At 45.8% G+C, this 27,926-nt stretch overlaps 1 protein-coding gene across 1 annotated transcript; it reads left to right on the top strand.

The window, feature by feature from the left end:
- Positions 1-155: 155 nt before the first annotated feature.
- rbm25b (RNA binding motif protein 25b) lies at positions 156-17,422 on the top strand (the record flags this gene model as incomplete). The annotated part of the gene is made up of 15 exons (XM_083642495.1): positions 156-362; positions 922-979; positions 2,271-2,431; positions 2,644-2,832; positions 2,948-3,031; positions 8,573-8,856; positions 11,302-11,419; positions 11,661-11,750; positions 12,428-12,501; positions 12,907-13,057; positions 13,330-13,750; positions 14,731-15,014; positions 15,371-15,469; positions 15,566-15,613; positions 17,306-17,422. 15 exons carry the CDS (start codon positions 156-158, stop codon positions 17,396-17,398), a joined length of 2,361 nt encoding a protein of 786 aa, XP_083498621.1. The 3' UTR covers positions 17,399-17,422.
- Between the last annotated feature and the right edge of the window lie 10,504 nt (positions 17,423-27,926).

Raw genomic sequence — 27,926 nt, 5'->3', positions numbered from 1 at the left:
GTAGGAGACTGGTCATACTGGGCAGTGCCTAGTGTGACTGTGTGTCAGTATGAAAGTATGTAGGGCGATGCTGAAAAACATGCATACTCTGTTGACTTTCCCTGTATAAGTTCGCTGGTTGATGTACGTTCCATTTGGCTGTTGCAGGAGCTCAGATGATTCCACTTCACATGGGTATCATGACTCAAGCGCCAGTTCTGCTGCAGACGTCTCTGCCAGTGGTCAGTAAGCCTGCAATGCCCAGGAAGGAGATTCTTATGCGAGTCAAAGACAATGACGAGAGCAGTGGCCCTACCACCACAGTGTTTGTGGGGAACATCTCAGAGAAGGCCTCAGATATGATGGTCAGACAACTACTGGCGGTAAGGGGAAGGGGAAATTCATGAAGATCGCACAGATACTGTATGTGGAACACCTCACACAGGGTGTCTGCAGTCATGAAACTTGTAAAAGTTATGTAATTTGAATATTCTGTTTTCTGGACCTGCAACAGTTATAACAGTTATGGTAAATGTCTAAATAATATGCATCTAACGGTTTATGCAATGACAGATTTGTTTTCATAATCCTCCCCCCAAGCAGTCAAATTATCATTAAAATCAATGTTTTTAATAGTTTAGTTCCCTTAGAGCAACACTAACTCAAATTACAATATCCATATTAGATTAGAAGCTACAGAAAACAATAACATCTGAAAACTAACTGAAAATGTAACAGACATTGGCCATGGAAATGTTTTCATCCTCTTGACAGAAATTGGCCATGGAAATTGAGCTATTGTGTAACAGAACAGTCATGTTAAAGAAATCCTGTTACAGCTGTGTATGCATGTGTATGCAGTACTGCAGTAGTACTGTCGCAGCTTACTCAAACCAGCTGTGCCTGAGTCATGAACTGTTTTCTCTTGTTGTACTCTTCTAGAAATGTGGTATTGTCCTGAGCTGGAAGAGAGTCCAAGGAGCATCTGGCAAGCTTCAAGGTAACACAAAATACACACATTGATCACACACAACATACACACATTGATCACCACCAGACCAGCTGACTCTTGCATCCAGCAGCCACAGTGGCTGACCAATCACCAGCCACAGTGGCTGACCAATAGAAAAGATAATGGCTTGTTACCTGCCATCATGTCTGGGAGAGGAGAACAACCTGCCTTTTGCAAAAAGTGAAAAATGTACTTATTCCTTACTAGGGATGCACCGATTGCCATTTTCTTGGCCGATTCCGATTTCCGATTTTTGAATAGTCTGACTTGCCGATACCGATTTTTGCCGATTCCGATTTTTTTTTCTAAAAACAACAATTGACAGCTTACACAAACGTTTTTGTAACTTTGTTTGAAAATTAAGATTCATAGAACAATTCTTACATCTAATGGGGATCCAAATTATCTTATCTTATCTTATCATTTGCATGAAGTAGGACCATCTCACTCAAACACATCTCAAAATAAAAGTGTTCCAGGTTAGGCTACTGGACAGAGCTTTTTTGTGCAAATACAATGAATACAAAAATTAAATTAAATCCAATAGCCTATATCCCACATATGCGTATTTTTATCTGCCATCCGAAAAAATTTCGTCACGCACAGAAATCCTTGCACACTTGTGAGTCCGATGCATTTTTATTATTATGTCCGTCGTTCTATTTGCAATACGAAACAAATAGTCTCTCCTGTATCTACGTTACAACATGACTGACAGGCTGAGGCACCAGCGCTGATGTGGAATGGAAAAGGCAGGTCGGGGAATGGTGGACACAATGCTCGCGTTCACCTCGCCAAGTCGGCTGTGCACTGTGGCCGGGTGCAGCAGCACTGCTTCCCGGGTAGAGAGAGCAGAGAGAGGGGGGCCAGTGAGGTGCGAAGCGAGCCGCTCAGACTTGACTCCAGCCGAGCGGGACTCGGCCGCATCTCTGTCTCCACGGCTTATTTTCGACTTGCATGTGTGACAAACTGCGAGATTTGTCTACTTCACTGACGGTGAAAAAAATCCACAACGAGGAAGGTATGCTGGCGTGTGTGTGGTGGTGGCTGGGTGCCTGTCTCGGTGCTTTGGGGTGCGCGCACGTCATGTGAAAATCGGCTCACAGAATCGGCTATTTAGAGTGACCGGCGCAGATCACCGATCGAGGCCGATCACGTGAAAATCGGCCATTTCCGGTCACGTGCCGATCGATCGGTGCATCCCTATTCCTTACTGCTCCATCCAACCCAATCATTACTCTGAATTAACCGCTCCCAATATCCATTTCTTCTGTTGCAGCCTTTGGGTTCTGTGAGTACAAGGAGCCAGACTCCACGCTGCGAGCCCTGCGGCTGCTTCATGACCTGAAGATTGGAGAGAAGAATCTACTGGTGAAGGTAGATGCCAAGACCAAAGCCCAGCTGGATGAGTGGAAGGCCAAGAAGAAGACGACTAATGGGGTAAGATCGATGCTGTTGTTGGAGGTGTCCTTTGTCACATGTCACCCCCGAGAGTGATTCTCTCCACCAGCTTTCCTGTCTCTATCCACTATATTACTAATAATGCAGAAATGCCTCAAATTCACCTCATAAGAGATATTTGGTAGAATTTGCAGTGAGACTCATCGAGTTGCTCTCAAAACTAAGCTTGTATTCTTTTCTCCCTCCTGCAGAAAGCAGCTCAAACCCAGGATGGAGGAGAGGATGAGGAAGAGGTGCTGGACGAGGAGACAAAGAAGAAGGATCAGATTGTCAAAGGTGCTATCGATGGGTTGATGCGGGAACACGCCTCCGAGCTCAATGCACCCTCACAGGATGATGACTCCCATCGACGCAGGAGAAGGAAGGAGAAAAAAGAAGAGGTATGCCAAATTCTGGTTGCTCCAACTCTTTCCTTGGAACTTCAAATGCGTCAGTGAGCGGCGCCTCGTTTTAAAAGCCCAATTGAGTTTGTTGTCGGTGTTCCCTTTTCCATAGGAGGATATCAACGCCATTGACATGGAGGATGACAAGAGAGACCTGATTTCCAGAGAGATTAGTAAATTTCGTGACACTCACAAGGTAAAGTGGCTTCTTTGATCTTGTAGCTGACATTACAGGTTTTGGACAGCAGCTGCTCACACACAGTAGTTCACGCCTATAGTTGTGCACATTTAGCAGTAGTTGACACATAACACCAAGCTGTTGTTGATCCCACTCAAAATGCATACTGCGCTACAAAATGGGATCCTTGGATGAATTGGAAATCCTTCAAATTTTCACCACCAAACATCTTAATTCGCCCCACAATATTTGAAATGTTTCATGTTCAATGTTTCAGCATTACAAATGGGCTGATAGCTAGTATTTCTGTCACCTTTCTCAGCCCTGATTTGACACGTGTGACCGCCGTAGTGACACTATCTAGGTGTGACCATATTATAGATCCATCCTTCATTCATCACACAAAAATGCATGGAGACGATGTAAAGTTACTTCAAAGCTAATCTATTCATTAAACCCCACCATTATGATAGTGATCATATGGTGACTAAAGCAAGATGAATCTCAGAGCTTTGGAAAAAGTTGCAAGGATAGGATGTAAGTATCAGCTTTCATTTACTATATACATATACTGGGCGCCCCCCTCTTGAGGACTCGTATAGGGGCAACTGAACAGGCACTTTGGTATATGTTGGCCAGGGCTCTTAGGGCGCTCTCTCTTCATTCAGCCAACCATCTGACACTACAGAGCGTCCTCCCACACTTGTGGTCTTCATTTGGTGAACCCCCCCCCCGTCCCCGTCCCCGTCCCCCCCTCCCCCCGTCCCCCCCCCCCCCTCCCCGGTAAAGCTGGGGGTCAGTGAACCTGTGCGAGTCCTCTAGAAATGATGGTCTGTCTTACTGGTGTTGATGTTAATGCGCTGCCTGAGACTCTAATAACCACTGCAGTGACTTTGGCTGTAGCCTATTCTCATGGTAATGTGGGGGGGCGCCCTCTCCACAGCAGCACAGTGATCTGAAGACTTGCAAAGGTACGTGCTCTCTGTATGCGTCGTGGTGGTCTCTCTCTCTCTCTCTCCTATCTCTCGCTCTCTATCGGTGTCTTTCTCTATCTCTGCCTCATATTTACACACTTAATCTAAGACATGAGCTGATATCTGTAGAAAGCAAGGCCTGCAACCGGTTCAAGGAATGAATCAAAAACTGAAAGAGCAGTTTTACATGTGCAATAAATGAGGAGATAATTTATAACGATTTAATCGAAAAAAAAAAAAAAAATCTTTTATGATGTCAGTAGTACCAATAATGTCTTTTCTCCTGTCCCCATTCATTGCCTAAATGGTACTGTAGTCTTCTGGTGTGCGGTTAGAACAACTGCTATTTAAAAAGAATCAAGTACAGCAAACAATACATTTGTCTAGTTGGTAGTTGTGACTGCTCAATAAACTGCCAGAACAGAAAGGCAAAAACATATTCAAACTCAGAACGGACCACTAAGCCCCGCTGGATGCTGTGCACAGGTAAGGACAAGAAAAAGGGACATAGACCAACGAGAAATTGAACACTTGAATAATAGAAAGAAAGATGGCTACTTGAGCCGTTAGTAACATGTGACCGGCACCCTCGCCCTGCTACACTGCCCGTTAGTAACAACATGTGACAGGCACCCTCGCCCTGCTACACTGCACGTTAGTAACAACATGTGACAGGCACCCTCGTCCTGCTACACTGCCCATAAGTAACAACATGTGACAGGCACCCTCGCCCTGCTACACTGCCCGTTAGTAACAACATGTGACAGGCACCCTCGCCCTGCTACACTGCCCGTTAGTAACAACATGTGACAGGCACCCTCGCCCTGCTACACTGCCCGTTAGTAACAACATGTGACAGGCACCCTCGTCCTGCTACACTGCCCGTTAGTAACAACATGTGACAGGCACCCTCGCCCTGCTACACTGCCCGTTAGTAACATGTGACAGGCACCCTCGCCCTGCTACACTGCCCGTTAGTAACAACATGTGACAGGCACCCTCGTCCTGTTACACTGCCCGTTAGTAACAACATGTGACAGGCACCCTCGCCCTGCTACACTGCCCGTTAGTAACAACATGTGACAGGCACCCTCGCCCTGCTACACTGCCCGTTAGTAACAACATGTGACAGGCACCCTCGTCCTGCTACACTGCCCGTTAGTAACAATATGTGACAGGCACCCTCGTCCTGTTACACTGCCCGTTAGTAACAACATGTGACAGGCACCCTCGCCCTGCTACACTGCCCGTTAGTAACATGTGACAGGCACCCTCGTCCTGCTACACTGCCCGTTAGTAACAACATGTGACAGGCACCCTCGCCCTGCTACACTGCCCGTTAGTAACAACATGTGACAGGCACCCTCGTCCTGCTACACTGCCCGTTAGTAACAACATGTGACAGGCACCCTCGTCCTGCTACACTGCCCGTTAGTAACAACATGTGACAGGCACCCTCGCCCTGCTACACTGCCCGTTAGTAACAACATGTGACAGGCACCCTCGCCCTGCTACACTGCCCGTTAGTAACAACATGTGACAGGCACCATCGTCCTGCTACACTGCCCGTTAGTAACAACATGTGACAGGCACCCTCGTCCTGCTACACTGCCCGTTAGTAACAACATGTGACAGGCACCCTCGCCCTGCTACACTGCCCGTTAGTAACAACATGTGACAGGCACCCTCGCCCTGCTACACTGCCCGTTAGTAACAACATGTGACAGGCACCCTCGTCCTGCTACACTGCCCGTTAGTAACAACATGTGACAGGCACCCTCGCCCTGCTACACTGCCCGTTAGTAACAACATGTGACAGGCACCCTCGCCCTGCTACACTGCCCGTTAGTAACAACATGTGACAGGCACCCTCGTCCTGTTACACTGCCCGTTAGTAACAACATGTGACAGGCACCCTCGTCCTGCTACACTGCCCGTTAGTAACAACATGTGACAGGCACCCTCGTCCTGCTACACTGCCCGTTAGTAACAACATGTGACAGGCACCCTCGCCCTGCTACACTGCCCGTTAGTAACAACATGTGACCGGCACCCTCGCCCTGCTACACTGCCCGTTAGTAACAACATGTGACAGGCACCCTCGTCCTGCTACACTGCCCGTTAGTAACAACATGTGACAGGCACCCTCGTCCTGTTACACTGCCCGTTAGTAACAACATGTGACAGGCACCCTCGCCCTGCTACACTGCCCGTTAGTAACAACATGTGACCGGCACCCTCGCCCTGCTACACTGCCCGTTAGTAACAACATGTGACAGGCACCCTCGCCCTGCTACACTGCCCGTTAGTAACAACATGTGACAGGCACCCTCGCCCTGCTACACTGCCCGTTAGTAACAACATGTGACAGGCACCCTCGTCCTGCTACACTGCCCGTTAGTAACAACATGTGACAGGCACCCTCGCCCTGCTACACTGCCCGTTAGTAACAACATGTGACAGGCACCCTCGCCCTGCTACACTGCCCGTTAGTAACAACATGTGACAGGCACCCTCGTCCTGTTACACTGCCCGTTAGTAACAACATGTGACAGGCACCCTCGTCCTGCTACACTGCCCGTTAGTAACAACATGTGACAGGCACCCTCGTCCTGCTACACTGCCCGTTAGTAACAACATGTGACAGGCGCCCTCGTCCTGCTACACTGCCCGTTAGTAACAACATGTGACAGGCACCCTCGTCCTGCTACACTGCCCGTTAGTAACAACATGTGACAGGCACCCTCGTCCTGCTACACTGCCCGTTAGTAACAACATGTGACAGGCACCCTCGCCCTGCTACACTGCCCGTTAGTAACAACATGTGACCGGCACCCTCGCCCTGCTACACTGCCCGTTAGTAACAACATGTGACAGGCACCCTCGCCCTGCTACACTGCCCGTTAGTAACAACATGTGACAGGCACCCTCGTCCTGCTACACTGCCCGTTAGTAACAACATGTGACAGACACCCTCGCCCTGCTACACTGCCCGTTAGTAACAACATGTGACAGGCACCCTCGCCCTGCTACACTGCCCGTTAGTAACAACATGTGACAGGCACCCTCGCCCTGCTACACTGCCCGTTAGTAACAACATGTGACAGGCACCCTCGTCCTGCTACACTGCCCGTTAGTAACAACATGTGACAGACACCCTCGCCCTGCTACACTGCCCGTTAGTAACAACATGTGACAGGCACCCTCGCCCTGCTACACTGCCCGTTAGTAACAACATGTGACAGACACCCTCGCCCTGCTACACTGCCCGTTAGTAACAACATGTGACAGGCACCCTCGTCCTGCTACACTGCCCGTTAGTAACAACATGTGACAGGCACCCTCGTCCTGCTACACTGCCCGTTAGTAACAACATGTGACAGGCACTCTCGCCCTGCTACACTGATGACTTCTGCTCATTCTATCTCACTCTTCACTCTTTATCGCACCGTCTTCTGTTTTCTTCAGCTGCATTAAACCCAAGGCTTTCAGGTTAAGGTCTGTGTTGCCTGTTGACTGCCTCTACCTGCAGATGAGGGTATTCAATTTCTCCATTTGTATTAGGGGGTTGCACTTATTACACTACTTATTACATTGCTCTAGATAAAAGCTTCAGTTAAAGTGAATATAGTGCTGTGGGCTCGATGTTTGATTTCATTTCACTTGGTCCCCGTGTTCAGTGTCAGATGCTGTTTTGTAACAGAATGACAGCCAAAGCCTTGTGTGTAGTGCCCATGAAGGGAGAGTTGTGCTGCATGTGGGTGTGTGTGTCTGGGTAATGAGTCGTGAAGACCTGCTGAAGACTACCGCAAGGGTAAGACCGCTTCTACAATTTAATTTATCTGTGCAGAAATGTAACTGATGTTCATTATGTCATGTCTTTCTTGTTTTAGCACTATACTAAATGCCACTGTACGCATTGAAGTAAAGGTTGCTGCTGTTGTTGTTGATGATGATGATGATGCTTAAGAAAGAGAGAATCCCATAACGTTTTTCCCTTGTATACCGTGTGACCTGCTTTCCTCCCAGGCCTAACTTAAAAGGCCTGTAGGGGCAGCGAAGGGCTGAATCCGTAGTTCAACACCTGTAAGTCACAAATAACTAGTTTAACAAAAGGCTGACGCCTTTTTTCTGTTGTTTTCCTTGTACTGAGAGGAGGACTCTTAAGGAGAGAAAAAGCATTGTCTTGACTTTAGCAGCGCCTTTTTCTCATTATGAATGCCTCAATTTGAACATGTCTGAGAGATGTTTGTGACCGTTAAAGTGGTTTCCAGTGACTCTCTAGCTAAACTCTGTTACCCTACTGCAAGTGTCACTTCAGAATATTGTTTTAGATCCATGACGAAGCTGTCTCTTCATGTGAGGGAGAGCTGTTTGTTCGCAACTGTGTTTTAGGATTCCAGTTTCCCCTAACGGGCTTTACACAAAATGTGGAAAACTAGAGCATGTTACCATAAGACTTAGCTTATCCTCAAGAGTGTGGAAACCACTTGATCTGTGCACATTATAAATGTGTCTGCCAAGACTCACTTTGCTCCCGACCTGTGCGCCATCCTGCTCAACCTCTCTGTGTTTTCCTCCGCAGAAACTGGAGGAGGAGAAGGACAAGCGGGAGAAGGAGCGTGCGGAGTTTGAGCGGGAGAGGAGGGATAGGGAGAAGGAACGCGAGCGGGAGAAAGAGCGGCGAGACCGCGAGAGGGAGAAGGAGCGCGAGCGGGAACGCGAGAGCGTTGCGAGAACGCAACGAGAGCGTGAGAGAGAGCGCGGTCCACGGAGCAGGACCAGGGAGCGAGAGCGCGACAGAGACTGGGAGAGGGAGAGGGAGAGGGAGAAAAGCCGCGAGAAAAGCAGCGACCGCAGCCGATCCAGGTAAAGGAGAAACTCCTCAGTGTCTGGTCTCTGGACGTCTCGAACAGTTTCATGTCACATACTATCCTGGTCAAATGATCCTGATCACGTGAACTACAAAAATGTTCTGATCATAAGTTGACATTTTGGTCCACTGGCCAGCTAGAGGGCTAGCAGACCATGCTACATGTTTTATCTTGTTCTAGACTTGCTTTGAACTCTTGTTTTATTTTTTTCTGCTTTCATATTTCCTTTTCTTTTATTCTTATGTGATACATGTTTTTTTGCATTTTATTTCATTGTTTGTCTGTCATGTAAGGTATTGTTGTCTTGGACCCCAGGAAGACTAGCTGTCGCCTTGGCGTCAGAAACGATAAATAAAGAAACAAACTCGCATTCTGTTTCGCTCCATGGATCAGTCTCGACTTCCACCTGCACCCAGCATGCATCAGTCTGGACCTCCACCTGCACTCAGCATGGATCAGTCTGGACTTCCACCTGCACCCAGCATGCATCAGTCTGGACTTCCACCTGCACTCAGCATGCATCAGTCTGGACTTCCACCTGCACCCAGCATGCATCAGTCTGGACTTCCACCTGCAACCAGCATGCATCAGTCTGGACTTCCCCCTGCACACAGCATGCATCAGTCTGGACTTCCACCTGCACCCAGCATGCATCAGTCTGGACTTCCACCTGCACCCAGCATGCATCAGTCTGGACTTCCACCTGCAACCAGCATGCATCAGTCTGGACTTCCCCCTGCACACAGCATGCATCAGTCTGGACTTCCCCCTGCACACAGCATGCATCAGTCTGGACTTCCCCCTGCACACAGCATGCATCAGTCTGGACCTCCACCTGCACTCAGCATGCATCAGTCTGGACTTCCACCTGCACCCAGCATGCATCAGTCTGGACTTCCACCTGCAACCAGCATGCATCAGTCTGGACTTCCCCCTGCACCCAACATGCATCAGTCTGGACTTCCACCTGCACCCAGCATGCATCAGTCTGGACTTCCCCCTGCACCCAGCATGCATCAGTCTGGACTTCCACCTGCACACAGCATGCATCAGTCTGGACTTCCCCCTGCACCCAGCATGCATCAGTCTGGACTTCCACCTGCACACAGCATGCATCAGTCTGGACTTCCCCCTGCACCCAGCATGCATCAGTCTGGACTTCCCCCTGCACCCAGCATGCATCAGTCTGGACTTCCCCCTGCACGCATCAGTCTGGACTTCTCCCTGCACACAGCATGCATCAGTCTGGACTTCCCCCTGCACCCAACATGCATCAGTCTGGACTTCCCCCTGCACCCAGCATGCATCAGTCTGGACTTCCACCTGCACCCAGCATGCATCAGTCTGGACTTCCCCCTGCACACAGCATGCATCAGTCTGGACTTCCACCTGCACACAGCATGCATCAGTCTGGACTTCCCCCTGCACACAGCATGCATCAGTCTGGACTTCTCCCTGCACACAGCATGCATCAGTCTGGACTTCCCCCTGCACCCAACATGCATCAGTCTGGACTTCCCCCTGCACCCAGCATGCATCAGTCTGGACTTCCACCTGCACACAGCATGCATCAGTCTGGACTTCCCCCTGCACACAGCATGCATCAGTCTGGACTTCCACCTGCACACAGCATGCATCAGTCTGGACTTCCACCTGCACCCAGCATGCATCAGTCTGGACTTCCACCTGCACACAGCATGCATCAGTCTGGACTTCCACCTGCACACAGCATGCATCAGTCTGGACTTCCACCTGCACCCAACATGCATCAGTCTGGACTTCCCCCTGCACCCAACATGCATCAGTCTGGACTTCCACCCAGCGATGTCCAGAAATGAGAATGTAACTGGGCCAATCAGGGACCTGCGCCGTAGTTGACAACGTAACCGGCCAATCAGGAACACCGGCTGCTGGCAAAACTGTAATGTTTCCCAAAGCAACGAGCGGTTAATGTTAACATAAACACAAAATACTCAATAACAACAATTAAACAGAACAAGAGTATGCTCGTGTGGAGTTTCCCAGCGGAAAAGAGGTTTTTGCTGCTCTTCCGACTGGGATTTGGATTTGACTGGATCCCACACTGATTGACTGAAGGAGTTTGTCTGAAATCAAGTCCAGACTGATATGTACAGCAATGTGAACTGCTGTGAACAGGATGATTTTACCAGGCTAGTCACAGACTAGGCCATGGAAAACCATTTGATATATGCTTTTTGTCCCAGAAAATATGTAATAAATATGTAATATCATTTTTTGTTTCTGTTGATTTAGTATTGAACTGTTCAAATCCAGAGACCCCACTTTGAACCACTTGTCTAAGGCAAGAGTGGGCAAAATGGACCGGTCATCATGCCCCAATGTCCTCAAGACAAATAATTGCACATTTATTGATTTGGATTCGGATCAAAGAATAATGTCTTCTTTACTGTTTGCGCAGGGAGAAGAGTCGAGACCGAGAAAAAGACAAGAAGCGGGAGCAGGAGGATGAAGAGGAGGCATACGAACGCAGGAAACTGGAGAGGAAGCTCAGAGACAAAGAGGCAGCCTATCAGGAGGTAGGAAAGGAGGGGGGGAGAGTGCCCTGTACCCAGGAGACACTGAACTCCTGCTAGCTGTGGGGGCAAAGCACCTGGTTCCTAAATGACTGAATGTGTGTGGGGGGTGGGGGGGATCCGAATGGCCAAAAATGCTGAAATATCAAGTCCCAAGCCATCATTAAAATTCTATTTAAATAACATGTGAATTGATCTCTTTGCTTGGTATGATGGGCTATCATTTGCATTTTCCCGGCTACAGCGTCTGAAAAACTGGGAGCTCAGGGAGAGGAAGAAGGCACGGGATTACACCAAAGAGGCGGAGAGGGAAGATGAGCGCCGGCGAGAAACGGTGAGAGGAGGTGGAGAACATGCTGATGTTCATAGAGGTGTCCGACTATCTCTCCTCATTTATCAAGCCAGTGCACAGCGCCAATCCATCTGATCTTCAAATCAGATGGCAGCGCCCGTCCATTCATCTGTGTTCATTCTACTACAAAAATCTGTTTCAGCTTCACGTTTCAGCTTGAACTTGGTGGTACTGGTAAGATACAATTAATTCAAGCTTTGCCTGAAAGCATTTACTCTCGGGTAAGAGGGTGGGCCAACAGTTCTTTGCATCTCATAAATGTACAGAATAAAGACTTTTCGTTGAACTAGGATATTTTGTTGAGGTGGATAGAATATCGTAAGCTTACTTGTAGCTGCATGGCTGTGAGAAATGAAAAGTGCCTCCCTCCAGTAGTGGGCAGTGCGTAACTACACAGACCACAAATAGATGGTGCATCTCTCCATAAACCACTATGCACATCAGCCTGCATGGCTGGACCCATTTGATTTGAAGCTTACAAGCCACCAGTGTTCTCCATTAGAGGGCACCACAAATGTGCACATGTTGTTTTGCCAAGGAAGAGCTTTCACATCTGAATGGGCAGGTACATTTCACAAATACCTTCATAAGCTTCAATGTGAACAGAAATGGACATTGTGGGGAATTCAGTGTGGGGTTTGATCTTTATGGTCCTCCAGGCTAAAGAAGCCAAGCGGCTGAAGGAGTTTCTTGAAGACTATGACGATGACAGAGATGACCCCAAATACTACAGGTGAACACCAGCAATATATTTCCTGCAGTACAAATGTATTCATGCAGGTCAAATATATTCTCAATCAGAATGCTTAGCTAGTATGCAAATAAATAGGATTTGCGTCAAAATTCTCAGCATTTGTTTTGACCAGCTTGGAATAGCAGATGGGTGGGGTTTACTGCATCTAGGGAATTCAGATGGTGTCAGGAATGTTATCAATTTCAGAGTATAACAGACATTCGATGTCTAGACTTTCTGGCACTTATTTTATTTTGATAACCCTTGCCATCTGCACCTCTATATGTAACACCAGTACAAAGTACTGGCAAGTTCCATTTGACCCAGATCTGATTTATTTGTAGCATGCAATATTGCAGCTATGGCTATTGTTCTGAAGGCTGTTATTTCTGGTGTGACCCCTAGGGGCAGTGCACTGCAGAAGCGTCTGAGAGACCGAGAGAAGGAGGTGGAGGTGGACGAGCGTGACAGGAAGAGAGAGAAGGAGGAGCTGGAGGAGATTAGGCAGAGGCTGCTAGACGAGGGACATCCAGACCCCGACGCTGAGCTACGCAGGGTACGCACTACGCAGCGTGTGATTCTGTGTGTGTGTGTGTGTGTGTGTGTTTCAGTGTGTGTGTCTCAGTGTCTGTGTTTCAGTGGGTGTGTTGTTTGCCAGTGTCTGTGGTGAGTGAGCATGCCTTCTATTGTCTTTTATGAAGGTCACTTTATCATCCGAGTCCCCCTCTGTGCGTCTGTGGTGTTTGTCGTCCCTCGTCTGTCGGCCTTCTCTCTAAGATTGTGTGATTGGATGTTAATCCTCTGCACGCCTGCCTCTCATTGGTCCAGATGGAGGAGGAGGAGGAGCGTCTGAGACAGCCTCCCGTCGTCATCCAAGAGCCGGAGCCCGAGGTGGAGCGGGAGCGGCACAGGAGCTCCCGGGACCACCGAGGGGACCACCGAGGGAACCGAGACAGAGAGCGAACGGAGGCCCGCTCGCGCCGCGCCCCCTCGGACGACGAGGTGGAGGAGGGCGAGCAGGAGGATTATGATGACAACGAAGATGACCACGACGCCAAGCCCAGCCTGAAGCCTATGATGCGACCCATCACCACGGCGCCCTCCGTGTCGTCGGACAGCGGCGGCGCCTCGCCCAACACGCCCGGGGACGCCTCGCCCTGCGGCATCATCATCCCCCACGAGAACTCCCCTCCAGAGGCGCTGCCGCAGGAGGAACACCGGCCCAAGATCGGCCTCAGCCTCAAACTGGGTGAGTCAGTGACGGGAGAGTGTTTTCACTACAACAGGGACATACATGCCTACAGCTCTCACAGGCAACTGTTGTCATTTATGTTACATCCAGTGGTTCCTTAGCAAGAGCAGTCCCACCACTGCTAGAGAAAATGTGTTAAAATAGAATGATGTTGCCAGTGTTTGCTCTAAAACAAGGTGTCACAATTCTTAGATTGAATGTCTCAATTCTTAGATTGAGTGTTTTTCTTAGGATAAAATCTCCATCGAAGAACGAGTTTAGCTATTGGCAATGTCTGGGCCCGTTGTGGTTTGGTGTATTTTTCTTATTCTCTGGGATAAATGTCCAAACGGATGTGATATCATGTCAAGATATTTCTAACAGCCACAATATAATGGAATTTAATAGCAGAAAACATTTATCTAGCTAAAACATTAACAGTAAACATCTGGATTTTGGTGTCAGTCCCATCAATTCAAAGAGGAAGAGCTTCTTTTAATCACTATTCTGCACTGACATTCAACAATCATACAAGGAGAAATCCATCCTAGAAGAGGCACAGAGACCAACTTCTCTTCAATAGCATCTTTGTTGATCTGTCATCAGTAGCATGTGAAATACAATGCCCACTTCGACATCGTGCGCTACGCGCGCTCAATTCCCCCGCCCTGCAGCTCGACCGCTGTGCGGGCTCACCTGCTCTTATGACATCACTGATGATGTCACAACTTCGCACCACTGATGAAATCACCATTGCTCTTATGACATCACTGAGGATGTCACAATGCCTATGACATCATCAGTGATGTCACATTGCACAATTGCTCAAGTGACATCACAGAGGACATCAATTCCAGTTGAGTGACATCACTTCCAGGACAAAAATTGCAGACAGAGATTGTCCACTTGCTCCCAGTTTTAACAACTTGACGGCACACACCACAGCATTGTTCTCTTTCCACACTCAAAATGTTCTTGCCATTTCCATTGGTCTCTAGGTGCCACAGGCAGCCCCAGCCAACCCAACGTGACCAAGCGGAAGAAGCTGACGGTTGACAGCGTCTTCAACAAGTTTGAGGAGGAGGAGGCGGACGAGCTGCCCCGAAAGAGAAAGCTGGTGCCCCTTGACTATGACGACGACAAGAGCCTGGGTGTGGATGGGGCCATCAAGGGCGCCAACACCGAGGAGAAACGCAAACACATCAAGAGCCTGATCGAGAAGATCCCCACTGCCAAGTCTGAGCTGTTCTCCTACCCGCTGGACTGGGCCATGGTCGACACGGTGAGGAGGAACCAAATGAAAACATGCTCATATTCTGCTGTATTTCACAGGGTTTTTGTCTTTTTTTACTGCTGCGTTGTTTGGACCTTCGTGCCAATCACAGTGCTTAAACGCAACAAACTCCACCCAGCCGAGACGCCGGCTGAATGAAAACAAATGCACATTCACGACAATAAGGCAACGTAGACCGTAGGCTACTCTTTTACAGTATTTCTGAGAAAAGGAGTTACTCATTCACTTTTCCCATCTAGATTTTCCCTGCTGGTCTCATTTATATCTCGCTTGTCATTCAGAAATGGTCATGTGACTCTTCTAAAACAGAACCCTGTGTCTTCTCTTTGATCTATGTCCCATAGACACTAATGGAACGCCGTGTCCGCCCCTGGATCAATAAGAAGATCATCGAGTACATCGGAGAGGAAGAGCCGACACTAGTGGACTTTGTCTGCTCCAAGGTATCGATCGTGTGAAGATTAGGATAGGAGATAGGATTCTAGTCTTACCTCGCAGGGGAAGACAGTGAAATGTGAACAGCTGTTTTCTTCCCCCAGGTGATGACTCACGGTACGGCTCAGGGTATCTTGGATGATGTTGCTATGGTGAGTAACAAAGAGCAGAGACACTCTAGATGCTGGCTTGAGTGAGTTTGAACCAGACAAGCCCTCACACTATTGGCTGCCTTCTGCTAGCCTGGTAAACACCATCCTGATCATGTGACCTCACATTCTGTTTCACTCTACGTATCCGTCTGGACTTTGAGCCGCTCACATCGATTTCAGTGGGCGGGACTACTTGCCTTGACAGACAACTCTTTCAGCCAATCAGCGTAGCCAAATCCAGTCAGAAGAACGGCGAAAATGTATTTTCTGACGAGAAACTCCGCTAGTACATACTCTTGTTTTTATTTAATTGTTGTTATTGAGTCTATGTCTGCAATAACTGCACTTATGGCTTTAGTAACGTTAGCCATTACTGTTCTGCCAGCCTGATTGGATGGTCACGCCATCAACTACGATGCAGTCCCTGATTGGCCCAGGCCAGTAACAGTAATTTCTGCAAATCAATTTGGGCTGCTGGAATTCCACACTGATCCGTGGCTGTCAATGATAACAGCAGTGCTTTATTTCGTGCACTGAAACACTGTCTATTCTGTTTTTGTTCTGATAAATGTGGGTTTTAGAATTCTCAATGCAAAAGCCCAATCATAATCAATCATAAGCCACTTCTAGACATGAACTCTGTCTCTGTTGAATCAGGTCCCGGCATTCCCATTGTTTCCACACGAGGGGAAAATCTCCCACGTGGGGGGGGGGGGAGGGGGCGCATAACATAGGGCTGCGGGAATCGTAGTGTTTAACTTAATGCGAGACCGACTTTTAATTACATTTTTCAATGGAGACGACATCAGAGATATATTTCAGAAAGCAATTCTCCACTCCATGAAAACGCCTTCAATGCATTAGTCTGGCGATGGGGATAGAAACTAGCAATTGGCATCCGTGATGGTTTTAGCCAGGCTAGATAACGGGTTAGAAAACGTGGGGTGGCCATGTGCCAAAAAGTGAGCTGTTTGCGGTGTATCCTGTATCCCGTCTTACCAACTCCATAAGACGTGCCTCTATATACAGTATCCCCCCGCCCCCCCAATCCATATATGTCTCGCTCGCTTTCTCTCTCTTTCTCTGAACGCAGTGAAGTGGGGGCGGGGCGGGGACTGACACATGCTTCACCCAGAGCAGGCAAACAGCAGCATATACACACACACTCACACACACAGCCAGCAAGTCGCAGCGAGACGCCAGAGAATGAAACGGTATGGTTATACCTACTTGATGCTGATAATGCTCGTTGTCACAAGTGCAACAAATGGTTTGCTTGTAAGCATACGCCCACTCGCTCAGTCCATGATCTGGACATGAGCCTGTACCTTGTAAAGAAGAGCCGCTCTGCGAGCGACACGGAGTACCAGGAGCTTGGCTAGGTCAGATCGGTGTTCACAGGAGCGCGCTCACAACGGGTAATTGTGGGTAATGTGTGGACGCATCCATCCGAGTGATGTCTGGATGTCTTCAGGACTTCACTGCATGTCTAGAAGGGGCTGATTGATTGATTTTATTTTGGATAAAGAATAACAAAATCCAAGGCATGACATGCAAAACTGTAAACGCTTAATTCCATCATGGTCCCTGTGTCCAGTCCACGAAAGTAGAACATGTAATAGTTGGCATGTTCATGTACTGTAGCTCTTCATCATGTAGCACTAATTACTGCTGTGCTTCGTCCCTGCCCAGGTTCTTGATGAAGAAGCCGAAGTGTTCATAGTGAAGATGTGGAGGCTGCTCATTTATGAAACTGAGGCCAAGAAGATTGGACTGGTGAAATAAGCAAAGCCAGCACTGAATGAAGATTATATATATATATATATATATATATATATATATATATATATATATATATATATATATATATATATATATATGTATGTATGTACACATACATACACCCATGCAGACTGTAACTGAAGATTAGGCTCATTCTCACATTTGCACCAGTTGTTCAGCTCATGTCTGTGGTTTTCTGTACAGACCGGGACTGTACTTGCCTCTGTTTGCAGGTGCCGTGTGTCTGTGTTTGTGTCACTATTTAATTGTGATGGTGTAATCCTGACAAGAAAACCTCTGCTGACAGACATCCAGGACCATTATGGTCTCAAATTAGGTCTCTTCGACCATTTCAATATTAGCTGCTGAGAGCCATTTTAAAGTCGAGCTGAAATGAAAAATGACTTTTAAACTATTTTTGATCACATCCCTGGTCATAGAATGCACCTACGGTATATAACAATGTATGCCAAAAATTCACTGAAGTTCTATTTCTTTGGATTTTTATATCAAAATTCAACCACGTTTTCTTCATGTAAAACAAAATACGTCCAATTTCAACTAATCCACAGCTGTCAATCAATCTTCAGACAGACTATTATTGAAACGTGACTGGGAGGTTTCAGATTTATCTGGTAAAATACATTGTTTAGGGGACTGCGGTCTTCCTCTGCTCGGAGGCACTGCAGGGCACTCAACTCATCTCGCATTCAGTCAGTTCTTTGTCCCAGTCAAATCAAACTCCTCCAAACGTTTTGTCCCGCCACTCTATCCTGCACAATAAGGAAGTCACATACTCTTGAAATGCCGTTTCAGCTCCACTTTAATTTAGGCCTCTAGTTTTATTCCCATGGTGCAGCCGAGGTCATCACAAGCCAAATTCTCGTCGGTTGGTCTGTCAGTCAGGTAACGCTTAGTGAGGTGACGCACTTCATCAGATGGCCTCTAGAGGGCAAAACATGCCGTGGGCCTGTACAGGATCTGTGCTTGTTTATATTCATGCCAATGGTGACCCAACATGCATTTTAGGAAAAGGTCTTTTGACAGACTGAAGAGTTGCTCTAAGTAATCAGCTCAACATTTCACCAGTTTCATGACCTTTTCAGGTGGAGTGTGCTGTTCTACCTACATGCACTAAATAATTTCAAACCTCTCTGAATGAAGTCAATAAGCTAGTCTTGAAAAACCTTGGAGGTTTGGAATCCGACTTGCAGGTACTGAGTATGATTAGGTTAGTCACAACCATAAAATAGGATGTGATTGTTTTTCCCCAGTTATTTTATTCAGGTGTTTGGACACCAATTGAAAATTAATTTCTATCAAGATAATAGAGAGCCAAAGTGACCGCCTACTTCCTACTTCAACTATGAACCACCAGCGAAAACAATATGAATGGTGGTGAACGGTGAGAGACGATAGTTTTTTTTTGATCCCGTTTAAATTGTGCCATGAAGTCCACATCTAAATTTTGTTTAAGTTTAGTTATGTATAAAACGCTCGATAAACTACATCTCTCTTCTCGCACAATACGCTGAATCACACCAACACGGCCTGGTGGGAAAGACTTATGTGACTCACTGGCTGCGTGTAGTCTTTCTGATTTATAAGTTATAGTGCAACAGTTTTACAACATACTGTGACTTTCTTGACTTGCGAATTTAATCTTTTAACTTGACAAACTTACAATATGTGTACCTCATGGCACAATTCAACCGGGATCAAAAAATTATTGTTTCTCGCTGTTCACCACCATCCTTTTTCTTTTTTGTGGCTGGTTCGCATAGGGCCCGACCGGAAGGGGAGGGACTTTGGCTCTCTATAGGTTTTCCTGCTTTTGTGTTCCATCACATTCCTGATAAACATGTAGGCACGTTCTCCTCAGACACCACCTAGTTGTCATTTAAAATGTGTGTACTGAACAAGACCCACACAATATAATGGTTGGTGAATCCCTGCAGCTATAAAAGCACACGTCATTACCACTACAGGAAAATGTAACCGCGCTAATGATTTACATTTGTGAAAATGCTCATTTGTTTTTGTATTGGTGGACATTTGTTTTGAATAAAGTTGATTTTTATACTTGTTTGTGAACCGCCATTTAATTTCCTCAACACATGCAAGTGTTTTCTTTAATGAAGAATCACTGGGGTGTTGAGACCCGTTTTAAGACCGGTTTAGCCAGGCTAATTTTTTTTTACATCCAGCTGTAAATCACCATTAATCTGTGGGGTGGGGGTGGTTGTGCGGGGGTCAGAAAGTCTCTGAAAACCCCCAAAAAAGTTTAGATTTTTTTTACGTGCAGATACGTGCTTTTGCTTTATGCTTTTTTATTTAGACATTTTTTTCAGGCATTTTAAGGATATAGCTTACATGGTACACATGCACTCCTCTTCTGACCTTAATGTTAAAGTAATTACTTAATTCAACAGCCAATCAAAAACAGACAGTGGGTTTGTGGGGTTGTCTGTGTGGCTGAGTGGTCAGTGCAGTCATCTGTGTTCTGGTAGACCAGGGGTCAAAACCTACTGTGGCAACCCTCCTTTGCAGTAGTTTATTGAACATTTATTTTAACACTTTAATATCCTCAATTAATTAGAAGTGTAGTAAAAGAAAATGCTGTTACAGTATGCCTAAACTAAAACCTTACGATTTAAGGATGTGTGCACATCCCAGGCTTGAACTCACGAGCCTTACCTCAACAGGCAGCTGACATACATAGTGTACCACCAAGGCACCGCCACTGTTACCTTTTTTCTCCTCTGTTGTTGGGCAATTTGAGCAATTAATCACCAGAAATGGCTATAATATAATTGAGCTTCTAGTTAACCTAGTAGGCTGATCTAAGAGTCGAAGTCCATGTGTGTGATGTACATGTTGCAGGCATGCAGTCTCTCCTCAGCAGCAGGCAGGTGTCTAGTGCTATCTGGAGAACTGGTGGAGCGCACCTACTGTATATGAGGAACATTTTACTTTAGTAAAAACAAACCCTTGGAGAAAAAGTGGGGCAGCTCTGCTCCCACAGCACTACACTCCTTGCAGCAGGGCTGCAGTGGCTCAGAGGTTTGAGTGAGGACCGTATCAGGTTGCTTCCTTGCAGAGACCTGGGTTCAAATCTGGCCCGTGGTTATTTGCTGCATGTCCTCCCATCTCTCACCATACATCTGTCAATAAAGTGCTATATAAACTGTGTATGTACTTTTTCCCCATCTCTGGTTTTGAAGAGCAACAGCCAGAGGAAAAGGTCAATGAAAGCAAGAGTGTTGGCAGCTCTGGGCCCCTGTGCGCTGCACCTTCGATAGTTATGCCACTGCTCTTTCTCTCCCACACCCTTCTGTCTCTCTCACACTCTACATCTGTCAATAAAGCATCATATACCCCCCACAAAATCTTTAAGATTAAAATAGTGTCAATTAAAGAAAAGTAACGTGATAAACCACCTGACCTTAGTAGCCTATGATTTGAACTTAGTTTATCAAGTGATGTTATTTATTATACATAACTATGTTACGATTATCTGCATGTTAAAAATTTATTTTCTTTTCTAAAATTCTGAACTGTTAAACTGCACATTTCAGAGATCCCCCTCCCCCCCCCCCCACACACACACGTCCGATTTATGATGTTTTACAGCAGAGATTTAACTTTTTTACCCTGGGTTTGCTGTGGGTGAGAGACAGGCGGAGTGAAAGAGAGAGAGAGAGAAAACAGAATTTGGTTAAAAAAAGTTCAACCTGCCTGTCTCACACACAGGTTGAACTTTTTACAGTGGGATCTCGTGTTTAACTTTTTTTTAACCAAATTCAGTTTTTTCTGTCTCTCTCTCTATCACCCTCTCTCTCTATCACATACAATATAATAGCCTACAAAAAAGCACAATGCCAGCTAAAATATGCCTCTTAAGCAATCACCACCACCACCACCCAAGCTGACCATCCTGATTGTACCTGAAGGAAGCCTCACTTTCATGTGATCGAGAGACATAGAGAGACAGTGAGAGAGAGCGAGACTAAGAGAGTTCGGCCAAAATCCCGCTGCAAAAAGTTTGACCTGTCTGGTTTTTAAAATGTTACATTTCAGCTGTCAATCAACATAAAGCTGGTGTGTGTGTGTGTGTGGGGGGGGGGGGGGGGGGATTCCAGTAGACTATTGTGACACCTTGCCCTAAAGTCTAAAGAGTAAATGTGGAGTGACACCAGAGGTTTAGCACAGCTTTAAGCAACCACCACCACCGCCACCCAAGCTGACCGTCCTGATTGTACCTGAAGGAAGCCTCACTTTCATGTGATCGAGAGACATAGAGAGACAGTGAGAGAGAGCGAGACTAAGAGAGGTCGGCCAGAATCCCACTGCAAAAAGTTTGACCTGTCTGGTTTTTAAAATGTTACATTTCAGCTGTCAATCAACATAAAGCTGGTGTGTGTGTGTAGGGGTGGGGGGGGGGGGGGATTCCAGTAGACTATTGTGACACCTTGCCCTAAAGTCTAAAGAGTAAATGTGGAGTGACACCAGAGGTTTAGCACAGCTTTAAGCAACCACCACCACCGCCACCCAAGCTGACCGTCCTGATTGTACCTGAAGGAAGCCTCACTTTCATGTGATCGAGAGACATAGAGAGACAGTGAGAGAGAGCGAGACTAAGAGAGGTCGGCCAGAATCCCACTGCAAAAAGTTTGACCTGTCTGGTTTTTAAAATGTTACATTTCAGCTGTCAATCAACATAAAGCTGGTGTGTGTGTGTAGGGGTGGGGGGGGGGGGATTCCAGTAGACTATTGTGACACCTTGCCCTAAAGTCTAAAGAGTAAATGTGGAGTGACACCAGAGGTTTAGCACAGGTTTAAGCAACCACCACCACCGCCACCCAAGCTGACCGTCCTGATTGTACCTGAAGGAAGCCTCACTTTCATGTGATCGAGAGACATAGAGAGACAGTGAGAGAGAGCGAGACTAAGAGAGTTCAGCCAGAATCCCACTGCAAAAAGTTTGACCTGTCTGGTTTTTAAAATGTTACATTTCAGCTGTCAATCAACATAAAGCTGGTGTGTGTGTGTGTGTGTGTGTGTGGGGGGGGGGGGGGGGGGGGGGGGGGGTTCCAGTAGACTATTGTGACACCTTGCCCTAAAGTCTAAAGAGTAAATGTGGAGTGACACCAGAGGTTTAGCACAGGTTTAAGCAACCACCACCACCGCCACCCAAGCTGACCGTCCTGACTGTACCTGAAGGAAGCCTCACTTTCATGTGATCGAGAGACATAGAGAGACAGTGAGAGAGAGCGAGACTAAGAGAGTTCGGCCAGAATCCCACTGCAAAAAGTTTGACCTGTCTGGTTTTTAAAATGTTACATTTCAGCTGTCAATCAACATAAAGCTGGTGTGTGTGTGTGGGGGGGGGATTCCAGTAGACTATTGTGACACCTTGCCCTAAAGTCTAAAGAGTAAATGTGGAGTGACACCAGAGGTTTAGCACAGGTTTAAGCAACCACCACCACCGCCACCCAAGCTGACCGTCCTGATTGTACCTGAAGGAAGCCTCACTTTCATGTGATCGAGAGACATAGAGAGACAGTGAGAGAGAGCGAGACTAAGAGAGTTCGGCCAGAATCCCACTGCAAAAAGTTTGACCTGTCTGGTTTTTAAAATGTTACATTTCAGCTGTCAATCAACATAAAGCTGGTGTGTGTGTGGGGGGGGGGGTTCCAGTAGACTATTGTGACACCTTGCCCTAAAGTCTAAAGAGTAAATGTGGAGTGACACCAGAGGTTTAGCACAGGTTTAAGCAACCACCACCACCGCCACCCAAGCTGACCGTCCTGACTGTACCTGAAGGAAGCCTCACTTTCATGTGATCGAGAGACATAGAGAGACAGTGAGAGAGAGCGAGACTAAGAGAGTTCGGCCAGAATCCCACTGCAAAAAGTTTGACCTGTCTGGTTTTTAAAATGTTACATTTCAGCTGTCAATCAACATAAAGCTGGTGTGTGTGTGTGGGGGGGGGATTCCAGTAGACTATTGTGACACCTTGCCCTAAAGTCTAAAGAGTAAATGTGGAGTGACACCAGAGGTTTAGCACAGGTTTAAGCAACCACCACCACCGCCACCCAAGCTGACCGTCCTGATTGTACCTGAAGGAAGCCTCACTTTCATGTGATCGAGAGACATAGAGAGACAGTGAGAGAGAGCGAGACTAAGAGAGTTCGGCCAGAATCCCACTGCAAAAAGTTTGACCTGTCTGGTTTTTAAAATGTTACATTTCAGCTGTCAATCAACATAAAGCTGGTGTGTGTGTGTGTGTGTGTGTGTGTATGTGTGTGGGGGGGGGGGGGGGGGGGGGGGGGTTCCAGTAGACTATTGTGACACCTTGCCCTAAAGTCTAAAGAGTAAATGTGGAGTGACACCAGAGGTTTAGCACAGGTTTAAGCAACCACCACCACCGCCACCCAAGCTGACCGTCCTGATTGTACCTGAAGGAAGCCTCACTTTCATGTGATCGAGAGACATAGAAAGACAGTGAGAGAGAGCGAGACTAAGAGTTCGGCCAAAATCCCGCTGCAAAAAGTTTGACCTGTCTGGTTTTTAAAATGTTACATTTCAGTTGTCAATCAACATAAAGCTGGTGTGTGTGTCGACTCACAGCTCTTCTCCGGGCGCTCTTGTACTGCCTGTCACCATTCAAAACTGACTGAGGCTCGAACCCACGACTGCAAAAGCGGCTGAGGTCTCAATATTGCAGGGCAGCAAGCCTACTCTCTGTGCCACCAAGTCAGACTGTTTGAATGAGGTTTTCTCAGGCCTTTAAATGACTCTTTCCTCTGGCTGTCGACATGCAAAACTGACTGAGGATCGAACCCACAACCTCAAAAGTCACTGAAGCTCCAACCCACAAGCGCCAAACTGCTAGACAGCAATCCACCTCTCTGAGCTAGTGGGTCATAGTGATTAAGACTAGAAGATTAAAGTATAGTCTTTATGCATCTTAAAATATGTTTTGAAGGGGCCTTTTAAGTTAAATAGTATTTGAATTATATTAATATGACGCAAGTTTCTATTCGCCTTGCACAGAAAACCTTTTACTTTTATACTTGAGTACATTTCAGAGCCTGTACTTTTTTCCTTTTACTTGAGTAATTAAGTTGAATCAGTACTTCTGCTTTACCAGTATTTTTTTTACACAAATAACTGTACTTCTACTTAATCAGAGCAACAATGTGATTACATTTGGAATGACAAGAAAAAATCTCTATGCAATCTAAATCCCAGAGATAAACACAGTGTTATTCTATAAAGTCTGGCCCGCTGACTTAAAGATGGATGCAGTCAGATTATTTAAACAATCTTTGAGCAACAGTTGTACCAAAGGTTTGTGGCTTTGTCTTATTATTGTGGAGGAATCTTACAAATTGGACCTTGATGGTATGCAAATACATGGAAAAATGCCCATGGATTCTGTTACCATTAGCCTACATGAAACAATGTAAGATAAATCAAGGTCCAAATGATTGCAGTATCTTTGAATTTAGAAAATGAGAATCATGCATTCTTATTGAGATTGTTTTAGACTAGGGTTCCAGGCGCGAGCGCGGCCTCACCCGCAGCTCGGCTGCTGCGTCTGCGTGGCCTCGCCTGCTCTATTGGCATGTGCAGCACACAATTGCTCAACAAACAGCCAATCAGAAACAATCCAACTCCAACAACAGACAGGCAGGTCTGTGGGTTTGTCTGTATGGTCAGTGCAGTCGTCTGTGTTCTGGTAGACCAGGGGTCAAAGCCTGCTGTGCATGGGAACCGTCCTTTGCAGTATAGTTTCTTGAAGAACATTTATTTTAAAACTTGAATATCTTCAATTAATTAGAAGTGTAATAAAAACAAACAATGGGTTGTTACTGTATGCCTATTGTCACTTTTATTTAAATACAAATCTTGCTACCCAAAGATGTGTGGACATCCTGGACTTGACCTCACAAACCTTACCTCAGTAGGCAGCTGACATACACAGTGTGCCACCAAAACACTGCCACTGCTGCTGTGTTTCTCCTCTGTTGTTGGACAATTTGAGCTCAATATAATTGAGCTTCTAGTTAACTTTGTAAGCTGATCTAAGAGTCTAAGTCTAAGTCCATGTGTGTGATGTTCATGGTTCATACTCACAACTCTTCTCTGGGGACTTTTGTCTTTCCTCTGGCTGTCACCATTCAAAAGTGACTGAGGGTCGAACCCACGACCTCAAGGATGCAGGGCAGCAGGCCAACTCTCTGTGACACCTGCCCTCTTAATGCAGGTTTTCTCAGGGCTTTAAATGACTATTTCCTCTGGCTGTCGACATTCAAAACTGACTGAGGATCGAACCCACGACCTCTAACGTGACTGAGGTCTCAATAATACTAGGAAGCAAGCCAACTCTCTGTGCCACTAGGCCAGACTTCTGAAGTTAGGTTTTCTCAGGGCTTTAAATCTTTAAAAAGTCCACAATGAAAATAAACCTTTTGATTGACTTTATTCATGGATATAGAGACAATAAAACGTCCAAAGGATAGCATGTAAAAGTGTAAACACTTATTTCCAACATGGTCCATGATGTTTTATTGTGTTCTCTTGTGTTCTCAACCTCGATGATTTTTTAAATGTACTGTATGTATTTCTGCTGGGCAGTTGTATACGTATCTTTTTATCAATTATCAAATAAATTCAATCAATCAACCAATCAATCAAAAGGCTTATTTCAATTGTGGACTTCTTCTTAGCCTGATATTAACCTAACCAATCGTCACTCCTCATGCCTAAACCTAACCAATCATCACTCCTCATGCCTAAACCTAACCAATCATCACTCATCATGCCTAAACCCAAACAATCATCACTCATCATGCCTAAACCTAACCAATCACTCCTCATGCCTAAACCTTTGCATGTGAAAGTTTCTGCCATTGCCTTGTGGTCACTTGTAGTATTATAGCTATATATTTTTTATATTCTTTGGCCAAATTAATTTAAAAACTAAATTTATTTTGAATGACGGCTAATATGTGTGCCATATCTGGTTTTATTTGGGGGCCGGGGGGGGACTTCATTATAAAGTAACTTTGAAGTCATGAAAATCGACCCACAGATTGGTCTAGCCTCCCCCAATCCCGCCCTTAGAAAAAATCCTGGAGCCGTGCCTGTTCCTTTCATTTTATTGCCCAAAATTGTAGTTTGAAATCTGAGTACCGGTAGTTAAACTACACCAAAATTACCAAAAAGTAGTCTAACTACTTGACTCACTACGTAATATGAATGTAGTTGAACTACCAGCAAGCTACTACAAAATGTAGTTAAACTACATAGTTCAACTACATGTAGTTCGCTACTCCCCAACAACACTGTTGACTACTCAGTAAGATGCATCACTTTACATTAGGGTACACAAAAAGAAAAACTAAATGGTCAGGTAATAAGTAAGTAATGATTCGGTACTCATGCAGTAACAACTCTGGAGCAGCACTTAAAGGAACACTCCGCTCATTTTCAACCAGCTTTGTATCATTAGAACATCAGCAGTATAGATGGTTTTCACCAGAGCGCAACCCCACAGCACTTCCTTTTTCTCAGCATTCGGCAAACTGCAGAAATATTCACTCGACATCGTTACTTTTGTTTTTGCTGCTCAGCTGTATAGACGGTTTTCACGGAATGGTCAGTCCTGCACTTGAATGTTTTTTTTTCTTTTGTGTCCATAGCAAACACTGCAACAGGAAGTGAGCGGGGGTTCAATTTAGAATGTTTTTGTTGTCAAGTTAAAACCGTCTATATCAGAAAACTGTAAACAGTTTTGAAGTCTGTCATTTAATTTGACAGTTATTGAGTGTTAAAGTATGGACCAGTGACATCACTGGTCCAAACTAACTCAAATGAATAACTCATTAACTCAACTCAACTCTCAATAACTGTCAAACTATTCATCATTCATCTAGTTTGACAGTTATTGAGAGTTGATTTGAGTTAATGAGTTATTTATTTGAGTTAGTGTGGACCAGTGATGTCACTGGTCCACACTTTAACACTCAATAACTGTGAAATTAAATGACAGACTTCAAAACAGTTTACAGTTTTCTAATATACTACTGATGTTCTAATGATACAAAGCTGGTTGAAAATGGGCAGAGTGTTCCTTTAAGGCGGGAACGATAAAGGTAAGTGGTGTTAAGTAATAATGAATGAGTCACTCTTTGGAGTGAACAGCTTTGATATACAAAAAAATCATTAATGATTAACTAATATATTCACAAACTGACATTTATTAATCATTAACGAACAATTAACTACTCTACTCATGGAACTGACCAACTAATCAGTAGCTAATGATTAACTACTCACGAGCTGACATTTAGTAATCATTAGTAATGATTAACTACTCTACTCAGGAACTTAGATACTAATCATTAACTAATGACTACCTACTCATTAACTATGATTAACTAGTGATTGACTACTGACAAATTATTCATTAGCTACTCATTAACTATTAGTTAATGATTAGTTTACTAGTAACTACTAC

Source organism: Poromitra crassiceps (genome assembly GCF_964638095.1).
Source record: "Poromitra crassiceps genome assembly, chromosome: 9".
Classification (NCBI taxonomy): domain Eukaryota; kingdom Metazoa; phylum Chordata; class Actinopteri; order Beryciformes; family Melamphaidae; genus Poromitra; species Poromitra crassiceps.
This window is presented reverse-complemented; position numbering and strand designations above follow the sequence as displayed.